This window comes from Alosa pseudoharengus, unplaced genomic scaffold, assembly GCF_046254945.1.
Source record: "Alosa pseudoharengus isolate Yale_2024_CS ecotype anadromous, Long Island Sound unplaced genomic scaffold, YU_APseudo_1.1 YU_APseudo_1.1_scf_8, whole genome shotgun sequence".
NCBI classification, from domain to species: domain Eukaryota; kingdom Metazoa; phylum Chordata; class Actinopteri; order Clupeiformes; family Clupeidae; genus Alosa; species Alosa pseudoharengus.
The window spans coordinates 32,134,132-32,153,843 of NW_027468870.1; the positions used below are offsets into that span (position 1 = coordinate 32,134,132).

General features: G+C 39.7%; 1 protein-coding gene across 1 annotated transcript; it reads left to right on the forward strand.

Annotated features, from left to right (window-relative positions):
• Positions 1 to 6,011: 6,011 nt before the first annotated feature.
• LOC143112714 (uncharacterized) lies at positions 6,012 to 17,435 on the forward strand. The gene is made up of 13 exons (XM_076274981.1): positions 6,012 to 6,102; positions 9,471 to 9,585; positions 11,331 to 11,368; positions 12,152 to 12,263; positions 12,469 to 12,534; positions 12,755 to 12,832; positions 12,929 to 12,985; positions 13,128 to 13,175; positions 13,478 to 13,561; positions 13,670 to 15,649; positions 15,762 to 15,824; positions 16,061 to 16,166; positions 16,548 to 17,435. The coding sequence occupies exons 3-13, from the start codon at positions 11,356 to 11,358 to the stop codon at positions 16,659 to 16,661; spliced, it is 2,721 nt and encodes a 906-aa protein (XP_076131096.1). The 5' UTR covers positions 6,012 to 6,102; positions 9,471 to 9,585; positions 11,331 to 11,355; the 3' UTR covers positions 16,662 to 17,435.
• Positions 17,436 to 19,712: the final 2,277 nt, after the last annotated feature.

Below are 19,712 nucleotides of genomic sequence, written 5' to 3' on the forward strand. Positions count from 1 at the left end.
TGCTAACATGTTAGCATGCTAGTTAGCATTTTTTACAAAACTGCTAAAAATGATTAGCTAAGTTAGCTAAGTCACATGGTTAGCATATTTAGCATGCTAACATGTTAGCATGCTAGTTAGCATTTTTTACAAAACTGCTAAAAATGATTAGCTAAGTTAGCCAAGTCACATGGTTAGCATAGTTAGCATGCTAGCATGCTAGTTAGCATTTTTTATAAAACTGCTAAAAATGATTAGCTAAGTTAGCTAAGTCACATGGTTAGCATAGTTAGCATGCTAGCATGTTAGCATGCTAGTTAGCATTTTTTTACAAAACTGCTAAAAATGATTAGCTAAGTTAGCTAAGTCACATGGTTAGCATAGTTAGCATGCTAACATGTTAGCATGCTAGTTAGCATAGTTAGCAAAACTGCTAAAAATGATTAGCTAGATTAGCTAAGTCACATGGTTAACATAGTTAGCATGTTAGCATTGCTAACTACTAAAAATGCATTAGCTAAGTTAACTAAGTTAAATATTGTCCACCTATTTAACCGTTCAATCATTCCAACTTTATTAAACCTTATCTTCCAAGCAAATCATTTAACCATATAAACTATCCACCTATTTAACTGTTCAGTCACTCCAACTATATTAAACCTCATCTACCTAGCAACCAATATAGTTTGTTTTTACTCTGTATGATATTTTACATCATATTTTTTGCATTTTCATGCACTGTATTTCCTTCAGGAAATGCTTTTCTAGTTCTTATTATTCCTCTTCTTCTAACGCAGTTAATGCAGCTTCAACCGTTTAACGTAGAAACTTCATTCAAACATTGACGCGTAGGTCTTAATTAGGACATGTGGGCTTTGTATTTTTCAACTTTGTAACTTTTATACTTTTTAAACTATTAATTAAAAACTATCAAAATGTTCCCATTGACTTAACATTGCCCTTTATGACATCACAGCAATTAGAATCTTATGGCAGGTGTTCAGGCCAGCTGGCCCAACTGCCATTCTCAGGCTTTAAGCATACAAACTGGCCCTATGAAGACTACACATCCTGTTCAACTGCTTCCTCTGCCAAAAACTGTTTCAAAATAAAAGTCCTCACTACAATATTTCACTGTTAAACAATTTAACCCTTTAAACTACTGAACTTTTTAACTGTTCAGCCATTGTAACTGTTACTTGTCATCAACTATGACTCCTACCCACTGTAGCTAGTTAGCTAAGTTAGCTAAGTAACTTGGTTAGCATAGTTAGCATGATAGCATGTTAGCATGCTAGTTAGCATTTTTAGCAAAACTGCTAAAAATGATTAGCTAAGTTAGATAAGTCACATGGTTAGCATAGTTAGCATGCTAGCATGTTAGCATGCTAGTTAGCATTTTTAGCAAAACTGCTAAAAATGATTAGCTAAGTTAGCTAAGTCACATGGTTAGCATAGTTAGCATGTTAACATGCTAGTTAGCATTTTTAGCAAAACTGCTAAACATGATTAGCTAAGTTAGCTGAGTCACATGGTTAGCATAGTTAGCATGCTAGCATGTTAGCATGCTAATTAGCATTTTTAGCAAAACTGCTAAAAATGATTAACTAAGTTAGCTAAGTCACATGGTTAGCATAGTTAGCATGCTAGCATGTTAGCATGCTAGTTAGCATAGTTAGCAAAACTGCTAAAAATGATTAGCTAGGTTAGCTAAGTCACTTGGTTAACATAGTTAGCATAACTACTAAAAATGAAAACATTAGCTAAGTTAACTAAGTTAAGTATTATCCACCTATTTAACTGTTCAATCATTCCAACTATATTAAACCTTATCTACCAAGCAAATCATTTAACCATATAAACTATCCACCTATTTAACTGTTCAGTCACTCCAACTATATTAATCCACATCTACCTAGCAACCAATATAGTTTGTTTTTACTCTGTATGATATTTTACATCATATTTTTTGCATTTTCATGCACTGTATTTCCTTCAGGAAATGCTTTTCTAGTTATTATTCAACATCTTTCCTCTGCCATTGAAGTCTATGGCAGCCCATAGAACCGTCTGGTAAAAAGTTGTGAAATTTGGCACACTGATTAGGGACTGTCCCATGATTAATATCACCAAGTTTCATGATGGCACCTTAAGCACTCTAGCGCCACCAACAGGCCAAAGTTGGACATGCGTTCACGCACGTAACTTTTGACCCGTCAGTCCGATTTTCAAAAATGAGGTATTGCTGGAATCCTTGGACCATGCCGAGTTCAACGCACCCTATGACGTCATTTTCCGCCATGATGGATTTTCCGCCATTTTGGATTTCATCAAAATCACTTAAAATGTATCAGGGGTCACATATTTTGTCCAATCGACACCAAACTTCACAGATATCATCTACAGACCATGCCTCATTAATGCATTGCTTTTTGTCTCCGGAACTAAAACAGTTCGCGCGTAACAGCCAATCGAAATTTGTGGCGAAGCCGCCAAACAGGAAGTGAGCTCATATCTCAGCAACCCATTGATCTATCATAACCAAACTAAGTACATGGACTCAGGACCCAATCAGGGGGACGCTCAAGAAATCTGGTGACCTTTGACCTCTAGGGGGCGCTGTAATTAAAAAACATGCCTTTTGGCCTGTAACTGCAGTTGTGCTTAGAATTAAAACACACTAGTGGTGTCTGATAGTACTGTTGGAGGTCCTTAGGCCGACCCAAGCCAATTTGTGATGTCATCATAATTGATTCGGCCGCCATATTGGATTTAATCGAAAACACGTACAAGTTTTCGCAGATAACAAATTTCAGCGGATCCTCACCAAAATTGGCAGACACCATCTTCAGACCATGCCTTATCAGTGCATTGCTTTCTGGAACAATTGACAGAAGCATTCGGCTGTAACAGCCAATCGAAATTTGCGGCGAAGCCACCAAACAGGAAGTGAGCTCATATCTCAGCAACCCTTGCATGTATCAAAGCCAAACTGGGTGCATGGACTCAGGACCCAATCAGGGGGACACTCAATAAATCTGGTGACCTTTGACCTCTAGGGGGCGCTGTAATTGAGAAACATGCCTTTTGGCCTGTAGCTGCTGATGCGCATTATTTTGCAATGGAGGTCAATGGCAGCCCATAGAACCGTCTGGCAAAATGTTCTGACATTTGGCACACTGATTTAAGACAGTCCATTGATTCATGTCACCAAGTTTCATGTCGGCACCTCCCGCACTCTAGCGCCACCAACAGGCCAAAGTTGGACTTGCGTTCACGCACGTAACTTCTGACCTGTTGACCCGATTGTCAAAAATGAGGTATCATTGGAATCCTTGGACCAAGCCGAGTTCAACGTACCCTATGTCGTCGTTTTCCGCCATGATGGATTTTCCGCCATTTTGGATTTCATCACAATCACTTAAAACGTATCAGAGGTCACAAATTTTGTCCGATCGACATCAATCTTTACATATATCATCTACAGACCATGTCCTCATTAATGCATTGCTTTTTGTCTTCGGAACTAAAACCGTTCGCGCGTAACAGCCAATAGAAATTTGTGGCGAAGCCGCCAAACAGGAAGTGAGCTCATATCTCAGCAACCCATTCACCTATCATAACCAAACTTAGTCCATGGACTCAGGACCCAATCAGGGGGACGCTCAAGAAATCTGGTGACCTTTGACCTCTAGGGGGGCTGTAATTAAGAAACATGCCTTTTGGCCTGTAACTGCAGTTGTGCTTAGAATTAAAACACACTAGTGGTGTCTGGTAGTACTGTTGGAGGTCCTTAGGCCGACCCAAGCCAATTTGTGATGTAATCGTAATTGATTCGGCCGCCATATTGGATTTAATCAAAAACACATACAAGTTTTCGTAGGTCACAAATTTCAGCGTATCCTCACCAAAATTGTCCGAGACCATCTTCAGACCATGCCTGATGAGTGCATTGCTTTCTGGAACAATTGACAAAAGCATTGGTCTGTAACAGCCTATCGAAATTCGCGGCGAAGCCGCCAAACAGGAAGTGAGCTTATATCTCAGCAACGTTTTCATGTATCAAAACCAAACTTAGTACATGTACATCAGACCCCATCGGGAGGACGCTCAAGAAATTTGGTGACCCCCCTCCTCCAGGGGGCTCTGTAATTGGCAAAAATGCATTTTGGCCAGTAGTTCCTGATGTGCATTATTCTGCAATGGAAGTCAATGGCAGCCCATAGAACAGTCTGGTAAAAAGTTATACAATTTTGCACACTGTTTGGGGACAGTCCAATAATTTATTTCACCAAGTTTCATGACGGCACCTCAAGCGCTCTAGCGCCACCAACAGGCCAAAGTTGGCGTGTGTTCACGGACGTAACTTTTGACCCGTTGACCCGAATGTCAAAATGAGGCATCATTGGAATCCTTGGGCCAAGCAGAGTTCAACACACCCTATGACGTCAATTTTTGACCTCTATGTTTAAATCACAGCAAGAGTGATCATATCTCAGTCGATCTTTTATTTTTGATGTGAAACTGATGACAGCAAGTTCCATCCAGTTCATTCTAATGCGTGGGTGCAAGGGTGGGGCAGGGTGGGACAGGAAGGGGCGATTGCAGCAGTGGGTTGGCTGGGTGAGGGGCGACGACACTCAGCCCTGGTTCAGCCCCATAAAATCAGTTATGTTTTGATGTGAAACTTGACCTTGTAACTCAGCCAATCTTGGGTTGTATGGCATGGAACATGCTGTGACTGCTTAAGGCTATATGTCTGATGCAACGGCATTGACTTACATGGCAAATCTGGCCTGCTGAATTTTCCTGCTTGGCCCCCTCATTGCTGCTTGCAGCTATATTTCTTTTTACCTTTTCAAGAATTAATGCGACTCTAACCGCTTAACGTACAGACATGTTGAAATAACCGTTCTGAAGGTCTGAAGGTCTGGAGTGACTTTTTTTGAAGTTTATACTTTTTGAGAAATAAGGGATTAAACATTTTAAAAACCTCATTTTCCCCCCATAAACTTCAAAGGCTGTGATGTCATAATGGACTAAAGGCAGCTGCGCTTGTTAAAGATGAACTGAACTGAAATAATCAACATTGATAATGTGTTGATTATGACAATTAAAAATAAATGACACTAAAAAAAATAATTAAAAAATCAATACGTAGCCTTTTTTAAGCAACACCAAAATTGCATTTGTTAGTATTAGAACGCTGCCAGTGTTCAATGACGTCTCAATGACGTCACTGACATGGCAGGACCTGAGAAGTTCTAATAGGCAACAGCTGCAGCATATGTATACACGAAAATTAGTAATTTTAATGGCATGGGTTACAAATTTGAGCCTGTGAGGGACAGCCTGTAGTGTCTTGACTACCACTAGATGGGTTTCAAGCTCCAGCTCAACCTTCAGTAGGATCATTTGGGTGAAAATGACTGTGTGGGCGCTGCCGGAGCATGGACACTGAATCTATCTGTTGCAAAGCAGTGGCGAAACGTAGGGAAAATGTTCAAGGAAGCCAAAGTGACGGGAAAAATATGTTTATTTATGTATGTATTTCGGGGGGTATATACATTTTGTGCAATGTACAACATAGATACATTTTGTGCGGCACAACATAGGCTACTGTAGACCTAGCCTACAGGTCATGTAGAAAACTGGACGAGGGGCGCTTAAGACAGCAACACGCACGCTGTCTCTCTGTCTCCCTCCATCCCTCACACACACACATGGCCTACTGTACATCCTCCACACAACTGCATACTCACTCACCACCACTACTACATTAGGCCTGTGCGAAGGCTACGGTGCATTTAAATAAGCTATATAACACGCATTGTCACGGCAATGTAGGCTAACGCAGAACTACTGGCACTCGTAACAGCAACTCACACGGGCTCTCTCTCTCCCTCCCTTGAAACTGTTAAAAACTTCGTTACCCCAAGTTGACCCCAGATACACGGAGGATACACGAGTTTGCCGTTTAATTTAGGCTAACGTTAGTGGAGAGTTTGCAGATTTTTACCTTGTGGATGTTGATATTGCACGAGTCCATTGGATAGCAGCACTGCGAGATAAACTCCCTCGCATCAACAATCTGCCCTGAGACGGTGAACAACTGGCTTCAGGGTGAGTAGAAAGGGACATTGGATTCTGTTTACAGACCCGCTGTGGTTTAGTTACCAGCTAGTAAAAGCATTATTATCGATCTGTGATATCGTCGGAGTCATGGTTTATACTCTCTATGGTCGGAGTGCTAGCTTGTGGAATTTGATATAAGAGTGTTCCCACGGTGTTAAGCTGATAGCCCTTTCCTAGGTTGGATCGTATGTAGCCTATCTAACACTGGACCTCATCTGAGGCTACTTCGAGATATTATTCCAAAGGGGACAGATAGGCTACTGCACTTAAAACTTTTAACGATTGAACGAACCTTCCCGGACTTTGTAATTGCGACCAGTGACTGCATTGGGTGAACGAAGCCGAAGTTGAAACTTAGGCTCCATGGCACATAGACTGCAGGGCTCACCCTTCTATGAATTGAAAAAGACTACAAGCTGCCCCACCGAGTTTGCGATAAAGTAAGCAAGAAAAGGGTTTTTTAAGTCAGGATATGGCAAGTCAATGGCATTTATTCGTCCAAAGTTACAGACCAGTTTCCATAGTGCACATCTTATTAATAGTATGAATGTCGTGTGTGTTTCTGCTCATTGACAAAATAGCCTTCAGTATGACTCATGCCCAATTAATTTCCCCTGTTAAAGTGTTCCACTAGTTTGGTTTAATTTTGTATGAGATTTTGTGATGTAGGCTAGCCTATGATAAATGGCTTATGGCCAATATGTAACTCAGCTAGGCCTAATGTTAGTTTCCTCAGCCATGTCAGCTAGCCTCAGACTCATTATCTGCTATGGCTGCTAGTGCTAGCGCCCGTGTAACAACACCACTTTCAACGTACAATTTTATCCCTTTTAATAAATTCAGCCATTTTAATCATTGTATTAATGAGAAGAAATAAACATCTGTTATATCACCTTTACTTCAAATTCCAGTTTAGTTCATCTTTAAGCTCCCAGAGTAGTTCCCGGGCTAATTAGAACACTGGCACAGGTGTCACCTGTGAATTCCATAGACAGTTTCAATTCAACTGTCTCAGCTTCTAATGCATACAATCTGGTGCTCCCTAAAACTACACATCCTGTTTAAGTGTTTCCCCTGTGTCAAAATAAAAGTCACAGCCATATCTCATGCTTTGAGCATTATATCTCCAGAACGTAGATTCTGCTTCAAAAGTGTTTGTATGGACTCAAAGATGAAGTGAGTTGATGTTGGAGGTCAAAGGTCAAAGGTCAAGTCAATGAACACTCTGAGTGCGATATCTCAAGAATGCCTAGACATACATGCCTGAAATTTGGTATGAGTGTATGGACTCAAAGATGAAGTGAATTGATGTTGGAGGTCAAAGGTCAAATGTCAAGGTCAAAAACACCTTGAGTGTTATATCTCAAGAACGCCTTGACACACAAGGTCTTTTGGTATGAGGGTTTGTATGAACTCAAAGATTAAGTGATTTAATGTTTTTTTTTCACCAACATTAAGCCAGCAGCTTTCCATTCACTATTGTAATTCCTCTGGCATTACATTCTAGTTATTATTATTATTATTATCATTATAACATTTAAAGAAGAATAATGGGGAGATAAAGAACCGCAGATGTAGAAGATAAGAAGATAAGACATATTTGTCTGGACTAAATGTTATAATTGTAATGTTTATTTTAACAAGGACCCAACATGCAAACTGTTGAGGATAATGCAACTTGAGGATAAACCATACATTATACTTAGACACTTCTTTATGTACAATAATGCAAGACAGTTGATTGCAAAACAGGTCTGATGGAGAGTGGATGTCACAGCATCCTCCTGTGGTAACATAGGGAATTACAGTTAAAGGAAGTTTATTCGAGAATGACTGATTCATTCACATTTCATGATGGTTTCCTAATATATTTTTGTGCATATATTTTTGTAGAAAAGCTTACGGGGCTATGCCCATTGGAAACACATGTAAAAAAAACACACACACACACACACACATACACACACACACACACACACACACACACAAACGCACGCACCACATATACATATTATGCACACACACACACACACTCACACACACACACACAGATACACCCACACCACATACCACACACACACACACACACACATTCCACCTTTACATGCATGTTGAACAGCCATATAGATCATCTAAACATGTGCATGACTGCACCAGTTCTGTTACATTTTTTAACAAACATTCACAGTAGATCGCTATGTTCTTTTTTAACAATGGTTTTTTCAACAATAGGAATGTATACTATCCACTGAACCTGATAAACCTTAACTGGCATAAGAGCTATGAACTTGCGTTTTTAAAACCAGTGTAGTCATCATTTTGAAAGAGCAAGTCAGAAAGAAATGTCAGTTTTGGTCTCCGCTGTGTCAGATTAAACAGACATTCCCATACACTGCTTCATAGAAGGGCACTTGCATCAATAATGAATTGAAACAAATATTAATTATTACGTAACAGTAAATAATGTTAACTGTAAAAATGATTGATTATTAACTGTGCAGTCTTGAGTGTCACTGCACTGGTAGCATCTTCTTGATGTCTGTTTTCTTGTAAAGAAATATTTCACAGTAAAAAAGATTCAGAATAAACATGCAAATGAACAAATGAAACCAGTCAATAGTTATTTGAGTGTAAGGAAACCGCGGAAAAAAATGGATGGTGCTTGTTATGTATAGTTTGTATATCTTGAATATAGCAAGGCTATTTTACTTAGGCCACTACACTGTGTTGGACTTATTTACCAATAATAAGAATATAAAAATAGGAAGATAAAGGACATGATATGGCATATGAACAGCCTGCACATTGTATACATACTTTAGATGACCTACATACTTTTTAGGATGCCTTTTAGGTATATTACGCATTAGGGAGGCGGGGCTGCATTCTAGTATCTGGCAACACTGGATTCTCTCTGTTAGCAAAGAAATGCATTTCCCCATTACTGTGCCAGAAAAACACTCATAACTTCACCATGTTACTTCCCCATGGACACACTAACACATGAACACACACACACGCACACACACACACGCACACGCACACGCACATGCACACGCACACGCACACGCACACACACACACACACAGAAGAGAGAGAGGGGGGGGGACTCTCACAGACACACACAAGTTATTTCAAACGTGTTTCTCACCTGAGGTCTTTCATCATTGCTATCAGATGGTTGAGGTCTTTCATCATTGCTTTCAGATGGGAACAGGTAGGCCAAGATGCCATATGTGTGACGGGGTGTGTGTATGTGTGTGTGTGTGGTGTGTGTGTGTGTGTGTGTATGTTCGGGGTGGGGGGGGGGGGTCATCAGCCTGATAAATACTCACTTGTCTTTCTCCTTCAATCAGACCACCTCCAAACTCTAGCTCCTGCAAACTGTTTTTCTCCAGTCAGCAAAAACCTCAGTGAGATTTGCAACCTCCAGAGGCAAGACTCCTACAAACACACGGACTCAACTACAAAGTAAGACACGCATGCTGTGTATACTGCAGTTAGGGCCTTCTTGACATAATGACCATCGCTATTTATTAGTATGTTTGCGTGTGTGTGTGTGTGTGTGTGTGTTTGTGTGTGTGTGTGTGTGTGTGTGTGTGTGTGTGTGTGTGTGTGTGTGTGTCATTTGGCAAGAGGTGGAGAGCAACTAAGTACATTTACTTGAGTACTGTACTTTTGAGTATCTGTACTTTACTTGAGTATTTTTGAAAACTTTTGACTTTTACTCCACTACATTTGAAAGACAAATACTGTACTTTTGAATCCACTACATTTGAAACGTAAGCATTAAGTACTCATAACCACATTTGATTCTTTAAATGCAATAATGTGATAGACCATCTTGAAGTTCATTTCTTCAATAGTTCAATTTGAACTTGACTGAATTGGCTGTGCTAATGATGGTGACAACAAATTCTTCATCAGAACATCCTCCATTTAGCCTAGGGAGAACCCAGACAAACCTGTTAGCAATTGAGATTTGAGAAGTGGTATGGTGTTAACCAGGCTATCTTGCATGATCATTGCGAAATTGGAATGAAAATAGACAATCACCTGACATTCACCACAAAGCTAGATCTTTACCCTGCATTATTAAACGATAAATAATCTACTCATAATTGAGTTTTCTGGTTTTGTATTCGGCAGTGAAAATGTTTTAGATTTGTGAACAAAGAATGAATAATGATTTAAAGTATTTTAAAAAGCAAGTACTTCTGTACTTCAACTTAAGTAAAAATCTGACTTAGCAACTTTCACTTGTATTGGAGTAATATTTGACATGGTGTATCTATACTTTCACTTAAGTAAAGGAATTGTGTACTTCGTCCTCCTCTGCATCTGTTTTGTAAAAATGGGGAACTAGTGGCATATACTGTATGTGTATAAAACCAGCAGGCTATATGGTAGTATTTGCAGCTGGGGTAATGTGTAATTGTAAGTAGTAGTAAGTAGAGCCCAATGACATACAGTAGTGGCATTGTTGTGACATTAGACAAAACCATCCCTTGGCAACCTTACTCTGATCAAAACTGAAGGTGATTGTTACCACTGTGTGGGCACAAAGGACAGACACAGCCACACTAGAAAGCAAATTGCCTAAAGTCTGCTGATTAATTAGTAGCATATGCATCTTATGCATTGTTTAGTATCTTATCACATCGTGTACCCTCTCTTTTCTTTGCTTACACACATACACACAGACACACACAAGTACACACACAGACACACACAAGTACACACACAGACACACACACACAAACACATACACTGACAGAGAGAGAGAGAGAGAAAAATGTGGTATTCCCTGTTCTAAATGCTATGCATATTAAAGATGTCAAGACTTTATTACTAATGTCAGGGTTGGTGGGACTTGAGAAGTATCATCTTTCTTGGTGTTTTTTCTGCTGTTTTCTGTTTTTTTTTAGTATCCTTTGCCAAAACCAACCTTTTTAATGGAAAAAGAGCTGCCTGACTATGTTCTGTGGGTATATGATTCTTTAGAGCTGAAGAGGAATGTGAACTGCTTAGAGGAATATCATACGGTTTCATATTCTTGTCAAAATAGTGTAAGAGGTCACCAATTACACTATTTCTCCCAATGCACAGATGCAGTATATGATGCAACGTGTGTACAGTATTAAGATGCATGTATATTGGCAAAATATCAACACAATTAGACATCCATTAATGTCCCTGTTGTCTGTTTGATACAGGTTTAGTGGTGGATTTTAATCAACCATGACGTCAAAGGGTGCGTTCACTCACCTTAGATTGTCTAAAGTTGTTGTTACTAAATGCATGGTCATCAATTCTGTTTTATTTTTAATGTACTATTGATTTTGTGACTATATTTCAGTATAGAGAATCAACTAGATGTGAAGGTACAGTCAGTCGTTTTTGTTGAAAAAACTGAAAGGGAAAAGGGAAATTTTGTGTCTTTTGTCCATTTCGATTCGTTTGACATATTTTGGGGCATCTGTTGACAACTTAGAGGACCCAGAGATGTAAACAAATACATATTAAAGAGCTAAAAGAAGAAATGCAAAATGCCTAATTAAATGATGGAGCAATTTTGTATCATAACACTTTAAGAGCATTGTTTTTCAACAAAAAACACTGACTACATCTGGAATGGGTTATTATGTGAATTATTAACGTAATTCACATTTAATTAAAATGTAATCAATATCCTCACATAGTTGGAACAATCAGAGAAAAAAAAACATTTTTGTATTCAAGCCGTTCTTTTAATGTAGTGCGGATAGACCTACCGTGTTCCTCTTTTGTAGATGCATTTCTGTATGCATTAGAAATAAATGTATAGTGCACAAGAGTATTGACACCTTTCTTAACCTATTTGCAATTATTTGGCTAATCAATTCACTACACCCTGATTTACCTCTATCTCATATGCTTGTGTGAGCTAGCTTGTGTGCTTGTGTTTGTGGGGGGGTGAGGTGGGGTGGGGTTTGCTCAACAGGCTCATTGTCAGATTATCAAGGACGTTGCGTGATTTGTGCACTGTGTGTTGCAGACGTAGATAGAGCGACAGTGTTTTTGACGACCAAAGTGCGCACATCACTGAAATCGGATGGCTGCTGGATCCAAAGCCAAGAATCAAACACAGAGGACAAACCTAAGCTTCGGTAAATAGAGGGATTAGTCACCAGGATGTCTATGGAACTGTGAAACACATCACTATTATTATACACGTCACTATTATACACATCACTATTATTATATCTACATACTTCAAAATGACAAATGAATGTTACTCTCCCATTTTATCTCATGTTACTCTCTCCCTCTCTTTTTCTATCTTGATCTATTTATCTCTGTGAATCTACCTAGCGTAACACTTGAAAGAAAAAAATCCGAAATTAATTCTGTAGACACCATCTCCAACACCAACAACAGGTATGTCCTGACTCTGTGGCATTGGTTTAGTTGCCAAAAAAATGTACTACTTCTTCCTAAATACTTTTAGGAATGTGGAAAAAATGTACAACCTGTCACTTATGGCCATACATATATCACTTTGCTCACATTTCCTATGCACGCACATGTTGAGCAGAGTGTCGACCATTAAAGACGACTCAAATACTTAACCTTTACATTGTTGCAACCTCTCTTTCAGTGATGTGAGCCCAAAACCTGTCAAATCTCCGGCAGGACGCCAGAGCTCCTACGTTCTTGCAGCTCTCAAGAAGTTTGAGTAAGTGTCTTACCTTCCCAGGCAAGAGCAAACATCCTGTTTACGTGCTCAGGTGGTATGGCTGGTGTTTATGGCTGGACCTGTCTCTCCCGACAGGTCTGCTGAGGAACCGACTGGCTCTCCAGGAAAAAGCCCATCATACTATGCTAAAAGGTATAGAGATAATCTAGCCTTACAGCACCTGGACTGTATAGGTGTATAATAATCCATTGAATCCATCAAATTTGTGTTTCTCTTTTGTGCTGTCAAGCTCTTTTCCTCTCTCTCACCTCCATGTGTATTTGTGTGCATGTAGAGTGACTGTCGCAGATGATGCAGAGGCCGATACCACTTTGGCTAAGAGGTGAATTTAAAACATAACAGTGACAGCTACAAGTGATAGTGAGAGTGCATGGATAAACTGTTATGAAAATGACTCCATATCTCAGAGCTACTGATTGTGTGTCAGCTGATATTCTACAGGCACAAATGTTTGATAAATTATCAATCACAGAAATAGTTAACATGAAAAGATATGGTAATGAGTGATCTAAAGCGATCTAATGACATAATATTATCTATTTTATATTGCTAATAAAAAGTTATTCCTATTACTATTGATATCATATGATAATATCCCAATTGTGGCCCGCATATACATGTTAGCAGTGTGAAGGTTTCTGTGAATGGAGGTACTACTGAAAAGGAAGAAAACCCTGTGACCCCAGTAGAGGATCCAACACAATCAATGTAGGCATTCCACACATACAGCCCATAGTATACTGACTATACATGTTCACTATACACTATACAATATACATTACAATTACAGTAATGATTACTGTATGTACTTTGCAGCTTAAACACATCTACTGATCCAGAAGAAGAGGCAGATGTAAAGACTCCTGAAGATGTAACTGCTGTAGCTGCAGTTGGGTCACTTGTGAAGGAAGAAACTCCAGCTCAAACATCTGTAGAGACAGCTCCAGATACTGTCACACCTGCTGAGACAGCTCTACAAGTTCCTACTGCCACATCTGTGGTGACAGGTCCAGAAGTTCTTGCTGCCATACCTACTGAGACAGCTCCAGAAGTTCCTACTGCCACATCTGTGGTGACACGTCCAGAAGTTCCTGCTGCCATACCTACTGAGACAGCTCCAGAAGTTCCTACTGCCATACCTACAGAGACAGCTCTAGAAGTTCCTACTGCCACATCTCTGGTGAAAGGTCCAGAAGTTCCTGCTGCCAAACCTGCTTTGACAGCTCCAGAAGTTCCTGCTGCCATACCTGCTGAGACAGCTCCAAAAGTTCCTGCTGCCATACCTGTGGAGCCAACTCCAGAAGTTCCTGATGTCACAGCCATCAAAATTCCTGCTGCTGCACCTGTAGAGGCGGCTACAGAAGTACCTGCAGCTATAGCTGTTGAAGTTCCAGTGAAGGCAGCCCCTGAAGATCCTGCTGTTACCCCTGCAGAGTCAGTTCCAGTGGTTCCTGCAGTCACAGTTGTGGATGCAGCCCCTGAAGTTCCTGTAGACACACCTGCAGAGTCAGTTCCAGAAGTTCCTGATGCTGTTCCTGTAGAGACAACTCCTGACACAGCTGTGGTTGCAACTGCTGAGGTTCCTGCAGCCACAGCTGGGGATGCTCATGAAGTTCATGAAGTACCTGTGGAGGTAGCGCCTAAAGTTCCTGCATTCACACCCGCAGAGGTCGCTCCTGAAGTTCCTGCAGTCACATCCACAGAGGTCGCTCCTGAAGTTCTTGCTGTCTCATCTGTAGATGCCCCTGAGGCTGTTGTGCAAACTCTTGTCACTGCAGATGCCAAGGCATTGGTCGAAACAACTCAAGATGCACCTGTAGAAGCAGTAGCTGAAGTTGGTCCTGTGGAGGTGGTAGCCACAGCTACTGAAACATCTGCAGATGCAAATATAGTGGTCGTACCTGAAGCATTTGCAGATGAAACTGTAGAGGCCATACTTGAAACACCTGCAGCTCCAACCATAGAAGCAGCAGACAAAACTCTTGAAGAAACACCTAAAGAGGCAAAAGTTGAATCACAAGTGGTGGCACCTACAGAGCCAGCAGCTGAAGCACCTGAAGAAGCACCTGTAGAGTCAGTGGCTGCAACACCAGAAGAAGCCCTGGTAGAGTCAGTGATTGCAACACCTGAAGAAGCACTGGTAGAGTCAGTGGCTGCAACACCAGAAAAAGCCTCAGTAGAGTCTGTGATTGCAACACCTGAAGAAGCCCCTGTAGAGTCAGTGATTGCAACACCAGAAGAAGTACCTGTACAGTATGTGATTGCAACACCTGAACAAGTACCTGTATACTCAGTATACTCAGTAGCTAAAACACCCAAAGCTGCATCTGTTGAGGTGGTTACACCAACAGAGACCATTGACAAAGCCCCTGAGACTGCTCCTCAAGAGGCTGTGGCTAAAACCGCTCCCGTAGAAGTAACAGCACACACACCCGAGGCTGTCTCTGCGGAGGCTGCAGTCGCATCTGTTGAGGTTGCTGAGGTGTCTGTCGCACCTGTGCTGGAGGAAACGGTGGAGTCACTGACCGAAGGAGACGCAGGCCAGGCAGAGGGCACAGATGCCCCAGCCACAACGGTTCCTGTAGCGACATCAGCAGGACCCTCTGACGAACCTGCCACCGACGCCTCTGATGAAGTTAAAGAGTCCGCTTTGAGCTCAGATGAGACATTACCAACTGAAAATGAAGAAGTTTCAGTGGACGCACCTGAATCAGAAGCACTCATAACACCCGCAGAGCAACCTGTTGTAGAAACAGCTCTTAAACAAGAAAATGTCATCAAATTGTCTGAGGCTTTGTGAGTTAACAACATACGAAAGAACATATGAGGCTTTTCAAAATAATACAGAATTACACATATTTTCACTAATGTAACCATTTTGATCTAAGCGAGATTGTTTTTTTTTCAGGAATGGGGAATGCTCTGAAAAAACTTTACAAGACCAAAGTAAAGTTGAAGAGAAGACAACCATGTGAGTATGCATTGTGGAATGAAATGTGGTCTCTAGGAGTTACGTGACCGCAAAAGCTACTCTTCTCTTGTACTTGTAATTTGTCATGTCACCATTTAAGTCATTGAAGCTGATAATCTTTTATTTCTTTGGACTTCAATTTAAACAAAAATAATCTTTCAAAAAGTAATATTTGTTTCATGACCCAGTGTGTTTGTTTTATATTGTTTTAACAATATGTGTCTTCTGTATTATAGTATTTCAGGTCCATCTGTGTGCACTCATTGTAATGAGTTAATTACTGGTAATGTCAGAATCACCATTGACTACCTTGCAATCTGCTGCCACCTGGAGTGCTTCAAGGTAATGAGATTATGGTTTGAGACTGATGCTCTGACGATGTGTTTTAAGGGGGAACCAGCACTTGTACCATGAGCCACAAGGCCTATGAAAAGTATATGTCAGATGAAATCCAACTAGAGACTAGAGGCTGGATTATTAAGGGTTTTATTTAATGGCATAACATGATTAATGATGCACAAAATTCATAATTTAATGACAAACTACTACAGTAATTACATTTAATCCATGTTTGAATGCATTGTGAGTTGAAAACACAGGCTTCCTCCGAATGATACTCCAACTAATAATTACTAGTGAAACGATTCATTTCACTGAAAGTTTCACTGAAAATGTATTGAACAATATTCATACTAACAACTTTTTTTATTTGTCTCTCTTTAGTGTGGGAAATGCCAGAAGAATTTAAGTGATCTGGATTTAAAAATGTTCAATCATGAAGCAGCCATAATCTGTAAAGAATGCTTTGATGCAATCTACCACATCACCAGCATTTGACAATGAACCATAACATTTGATCATATCCTAAATGAACCATCACGTGTGATCATATCGAAAATGAACCATCATGTTTGATCATATCCCAAATGAACCATCACGTTTGATCATATTGAAAATGAGAAAAAAGAAAAATGAGGCACTCCTGATAAATATAAAAAGCCTTTAATCAAAATTGGCTACATGCCAACGCGTTTCAACTACAGTTTTCATCAGGGCATCATATTGAAAATGAATTGAAAATCACATTCGATCATATTGAAAATGAATCATCACATTTGATCATATTCTAAATGAACCATCACATTTGATCGTATCCTAAATGAACCACGTGTGATCATATCCTAAATGAACCATCACGTGTGATCATATCCAGAATGAACCATCACATTTGATCGTATCCTAAATGAACAATCACGTGTGATCATATCCAAATCTAATGAGGCAGTAATGGGAGCATGTAAACCAAAGCTGCTAAACGCACCATGAACATCATACTAACTAGCCTAATGTTGTTTTTTGTGACAATATGTATAATGTTTAGGTATGTATACTTTTTGTTTGGCCGTTTTTTATTACAATACTTTGTAATAATTGTTTAATGTTTTGGTATGTATGATGCTTATTTTCAATGTTATATATACCGGTATACATAATGTGTGTTTGTTCATATAATGACAGAAGTTTACACTCATCTTAGTCACAAAATAAAAAATCAATGAGCATTATGTTAATGATATGGAACACATTTGATTTAATAAAACTGTGAATTTATTCTTTGTTATTTGCAGGTGAACTGACATTCATGCAAATATTCTCATTCTCATCAACACATGCTGTGTTTTAAAACAGCAGGCATACTGTTTCAGTACCAACAATCTCACAGGATTCAGATTATTTCATATACCACAGAAGGAGTAACATACTTCTGTCAGTTACCCACTCATTATTATTACATTAAAAGAAAAACATAGTTGAGATTTCCAATCTATTGCCATTGGTTGCGTTCACTTTACGTTAGGAGAAAAAAGAGGGGAAGAGCAAGAATAACACAGATGAGAAAGGTAAGAGTAGAGGCTTAAAGTGTTTGAAGTAAATGGATAAAACATATAATATAGGTAGCACTAGGGGTTTCACCAACTAGTCGACTAGTCGATTAGTCGACTATTACAATCACTGCAGGCTACTGACATAAATAGTTTACATTTTGGCCCAAAAGTTGGAGACCATGTAGAAATTTGTTGCAATTTCAAAACCCTGTCTGGCCTACCATCAAGCTACTTGAATAGAGAAAGAATTTACCCTTTTTGTATATTCACTCCAAGTTGGCCTACCATAACTTCCCAACTCTGCACTGTAGCCCATAAACTGCATGACAGGCTATTTATATTTTTCTCTAAAATAACCAAACGCATTTGTTCAACTTTATGAAGAAGAATTACGCATTATAGGCTACTTGGAACCAAGGCCGTAGTCATGATGTCAACATTGGGGTGGACCAAATCTGTGGTGGGGTCTGAGGGACCCCCAAACAGAAGAACAAAAGAAATTACAAACTAGAGTATCTTTTGATAACCTCTATATTACACAGAATGTAGTTCTTTGACTTACTACTTACACCTGAAGATTTTTTTAAACTAAGGCTTAGACTCATAGGTTTGGAGCCTAATAAGATTTTGTCTTTTAATTTAGATTTTATTATGCTGGCGGCTAATCACACAATTTTAACGTAGTTTGAAAGGGACAGGATTCAGGAATAGGCTACTAAGACAGGCCCCTCTTCTGTCTGACTTACCTCATGTTACCCCTGTATGCATTAGACTGGCTTCTGACAGAAATGACGTTTTGTGCCAACATGTAGAAACACTAGGCCTACTACAGCCTTTAATTGGTGAATGGAGGTGCAAATTCCTTTCCTTGGTTATTGTCCGCGATTCACATTAACTAGGCTATCACGTATTGTAAACGTCGCCACATTTGATCACGTTTTGCCTGCATGGATGCGCGATTGAGTGCGCATCTAAATAATATGCAAGATGCAACAATCATTTCTAAGAGGCCTATACACGGTAATTTCTGGCATTACTACTAGCATATAAATGCATTAAAGACGTGAAAGAAATGACACAGGCTTGCACAAATTCATCATTTAAAATGAAACGTTTCACTTTCGCTATCATTGCGAGAATAGGCTACAATATGGAAAATGTTCCCTTTCAGTCTGATCGGCTCCAAACATGTATGGGATTTCCTTAGCCTGTGCTACACCTTTCCAAGAAGTTTTGTGAAAATTGTTCCGGTAGCTTTTGCGATATTGTTAACAGCCCTACCTCACCGCAGTAGGGTGCAGTAAATGGAAGCTTTTGATAGCGCACGCCACTAACGAAAAACGGACCAGGACAAACCACTCAGGGGTGTAGGCTACTCTGGAACCATAGGTCACTAATTTGTGCGTTATTTACGTTTGATTACATTTCAGATACGTGTTGGTTTCCTGTAGGCCTAGTATAGCGCTTTATTCTTTCTTTATTTTTCTATGTCCGAATATTGGGGGGGACATTTTGGTCATATTTGAATATTGGGGGGGACACGTCCCCCTCAATGTCTATGGTGACTACGGCCCTGCTTGGAACGCATACATTTTGTTTGCGCAACATTGAGCATATTTTCAATGCTCAATGTTGACAGCTATGCCCTTTTAATCTAAGAATGCAGGCTATAGCCTATAATTTTGAATAGCCTATGTCAAAATTGTTTTGAGAATATTCATTCATTCTCTCGTTTTGTTCAAGAGTGAAGACAATCAAACTCGCAATTGATTTGAAACCATGATCATTGTTGTTTAAATGTATGCTTTCATTATTCTCCAATTTATGTAGGCAACTATCTATTTTTTTTTCGATGTTCAATTTGATGACTTGATAAAAATCCTGTAGATGGCACTTGCAAATCAAACAGAAATCTTTTAGTATTGCCTTAATTTTACGACATTTACGATTTTATCCTCTTTTTGTCCAGTAGACTGTTTTGGTCTACTTTTCTACCTCGTGC

What these genes read in the sequence shown, in the direction of transcription:
- LOC143112714 (XM_076274981.1), top strand. An exon ending in GAGGATCCAACACAATCAAT is followed by an intron (nt 13,562 to 13,669) that starts GTAGGCATTCCA and finishes TGTACTTTGCAG; the next exon opens with CTTAAACACATCTACTGATC. An exon ending in ATCAAATTGTCTGAGGCTTT is followed by an intron (nt 15,650 to 15,761) that starts GTGAGTTAACAA and finishes TTTTTTTTTCAG; the next exon opens with GAATGGGGAATGCTCTGAAA.